Here is a 772-nt window from a genome sequence, read left to right on the forward strand (position 1 = left end):
TTGGGTCCATGGCGTTACCTTTGGAATTTCAGAATCGCGGAGAATGTAGTCCTTTGAGATCTGTGCTTTTGTATATGGTTTTTTTTTTTTCTTATCTAATAATTCACTATCGACGCTATTTATTTATATGTTCGATTACGGAATTTATGCAGTGGAAATTTTAAGTAAATTCACTAATAAAAATAAAGAATTCAAAACAACCAGAAGAAAAAAAAAAACATTGCCTACGAAAGACCTTCACACGAACACATTCCCCCTTGCATACATCGTTCCCACATCCACACCACAGACGAAAGACCTCTCAAGAAATAAAAAAAAGAAAATCGCCACGTACATTCCACATGCCTTCTTCGACTTGGCATCACTGCCGAGGCCATATGAATAAGCAGTGGGAGTCAGTGGAACTTTGCACACGGACGTCTGGAGAAATGCCGAGAATCCGCGGGACACGAGAAAGCCTCGCTGAACTCCGGAAGCTGGGATAGCACTGCCTTCAGCCTGGAAAGCGAGGATTCAGGATATCAGGATAAGGAAAGAATTATTTACTTAAGGGATGATTACAAATTCATTATGTAATCATTGCATATTCATAACATATCGGTTATATGAATACTTCGTGTTTCTAACATGTCAGTTACATAATTATTGTGTATTTATAATATATTAAGTTCATAATTATTACACACTTATAAAATATCACTATACATAATTATTGCATATTTATAGCATACCATTAGGGGATTTTTACATGAAAATGAGGAAGACATATTAT

At 35.9% G+C, this 772-nt stretch overlaps 1 protein-coding gene across 1 annotated transcript in view; it reads right to left on the reverse strand.

Moving 5' to 3' along the window:
* Positions 1–772, reverse strand: part of LOC119582228 (endothelin-converting enzyme 2-like) — a 39,160-nt gene that overhangs the window by 403 nt on the left and 37,985 nt on the right. The window contains 4 exon segments of the mRNA XM_037930458.1: positions 19–65; positions 335–390; positions 392–470; positions 473–498. Of these exon segments, the coding sequence (XP_037786386.1) occupies positions 19–65; positions 335–390; positions 392–470; positions 473–498 (208 nt within the window).

Source organism: Penaeus monodon, chromosome 15 (assembly GCF_015228065.2).
Source record: "Penaeus monodon isolate SGIC_2016 chromosome 15, NSTDA_Pmon_1, whole genome shotgun sequence".
Taxonomy (NCBI): Eukaryota; Metazoa; Arthropoda; class Malacostraca; order Decapoda; family Penaeidae; genus Penaeus; species Penaeus monodon.